Source organism: Vigna radiata, chromosome 8 (assembly GCF_000741045.1).
Source record: "Vigna radiata var. radiata cultivar VC1973A chromosome 8, Vradiata_ver6, whole genome shotgun sequence".
Classification (NCBI taxonomy): Eukaryota; Viridiplantae; Streptophyta; class Magnoliopsida; order Fabales; family Fabaceae; genus Vigna; species Vigna radiata.
The window spans coordinates 10,615,741-10,617,681 of record NC_028358.1 but is presented as its reverse complement, the minus strand read 5'-3'; the positions used below and the strand labels follow the sequence as shown (position 1 = coordinate 10,617,681).

General features: G+C 42.0%; 1 protein-coding gene across 1 annotated transcript; it reads right to left on the bottom strand.

Annotated features, from left to right (window-relative positions):
• Positions 1-508: 508 nt before the first annotated feature.
• On the bottom strand, positions 509-1,440 carry LOC106770208. The gene is made up of 2 exons (XM_014656031.1): positions 1,115-1,440; positions 509-1,061 (listed from the first exon to the last, which is right to left on the bottom strand). The coding sequence occupies exons 1-2, from the start codon at positions 1,438-1,440 to the stop codon at positions 509-511; spliced, it is 879 nt and encodes a 292-aa protein (XP_014511517.1).
• Between the last annotated feature and the right edge of the window lie 501 nt (positions 1,441-1,941).

Genomic DNA, 1,941 nt, shown 5'->3' with positions numbered 1-1,941 from the left:
AACTTTGACTTATGGGTTTTGGCATTTCTTTGACACTCAATTCAGCCCAGATCAATGTCTTTCCACTATACAAACTTGCTCAAATCCATAGGTGGTGAAATTGAGTGCAAGAATGCCAAATCAAGTGTCCACTTCCAAATCTTTCCAACTCTCTAACTCAAGGGTATACTTTTGACACAAAAGGCATACCTAAACTTGCAATTCATGACAACACAAGCTTGAACACACCAGCACACAACTAAACTAAGTAAATTACACCTATTCACACCAATTGAACACAACATTCAGTAGTACACCAAGACAACTAGGTACAACTACTAACTTAAGATGGAAATCATAACTTCAAATCAAAAACACATTTCCTAAAACAACTAATTTGCACATAAAACACATCAAACCAACTTCAAACAATCAAAACAATCAAAATAGCAAAATCACACAAGAGAAGGGATAGAAAACTGGGTTGCCTCCCAGCAAGCGCTTGTTTAGTGTCACGAGCCTGACACCGCTATGCCCAAGGGTCAACTAACTCAACACTTGTGCTGAGGCGTTCCACCTCACCACCCAAGTAGTGTTTGAGCCTTTGACCATTAACTACCCAGCTTCTTTGTGGGTCATCAAAGGATGGATCTATCAGCTCAACTGCTCCATGTTGTTTGACATCCTTGATGGTGAAAGTGCCCGACCACTTTGACTTCAATTTTCCAGCAAATAGTTTGAAGCGGGAGTTGAACAACAAGACTTGCTGACCAGGATGGAAAACCTTCTTCACCAACTTCTTGTCATGATAGAACTTGACCTTCTCCTTGTAGCTCTTGGAGTAGTCATAAGCATGATGGCGCATCTCTTCAAGTTTCAGCAGTTGCCTCTTTCTCTTTTCAGCAGACATAGAGGGGTCAAAATTCAAGAATTTGAGAGCCCAATAAGCACGATGCTCTAATTCCATCAGCAAATGAGAAGCCTTCCCATAGACAAGCTGGAAAGGAGATAGCCCCACTAGAGTCTTCATGGCAGTTCTGTATGCCCATAGGGCATCATCTAGCTTTTGAGACCAGTCCTTCCTAGAAGAAGCAACAATTTTCTCCAGAATCTTCTTTATCTCCCGGTTTGAGACTTCCGCTTGGCCATTTGTTTGTGGGTGATAAGTGAGGCCACCTTATCCTTCACTTCATAGTGCTTAAGCACCTTGGCCAGTTGATCATTGCAAAAGTGAGATCCTCTATCACTAATGAGGACCCTAGGAACTCCAAACCGGGTGAAGATTTGCTTTTTCAAGAACTTGATGACTGTGGATGCATCGTTTTTAGGGCAAGCGGCTGCCTCCATCCATTTGCTCACATAGTCAACAGCCATCAGAATATACTCATTGTTGAAAGATGGAGAAAGAGGTCCAACAAAGTCTATTCCCCAACAGTCAAAGACTTCCACCTCTTGAATCATCTGCAAGGGCATTTCATGCCTTCTTGAGATACTCCCGTTCTTTGGCATTTATCACAACTTTTAGCATGATGGTGAGAATCCTTGAACAAGGTGGGCCAATAGAATCCAGCTTGGAGAATTTTTGCAGCTATTCTTTCTCCATTGAAGTGGTCTCCATATGGAGAGTTATGATAGTGCCATAGAATACTTGTTGCCTCCTCACTAGTGACACACCTCCTCAATAGGTTGTCAGCTCCAATCTTGAACAAGAAGGGGTCATCCCAGATAAATTGCTTTGCATCATGTAAGAATTTCTTTTTCTGATGCCATGATAGATCTTCGGGTATTACTCCTGCTGTCTTGAAGTTAGCCATGTCAGCAAACCATGGCCTCTGTTGAATATGCAGGAGAATCTCATCAGAAAAGGATTCACGGATCTCTTCTTCGTTACAAGTGACTTCCTCATTGATGAGCCAAGATAAATGATCCGCAATCATATTCTCACTTCCCTTCTTGTCATGT

Excerpts from the sequence above, each read along its gene's own strand:
- LOC106770208 (XM_014656031.1), bottom strand. The coding sequence starts at position 1,440 with ATGATTCAAGAGGTGGAAGTCTTTGACTGTTGGGGAATAGACTTTGTT. Across the intron at positions 1,062-1,114 it reads AAACAAATGGCCAAGCGGAA|GAAGGACTGGTCTCAAAAGC; the intron begins GTCTCAAACCGG and ends TGCTTCTTCTAG.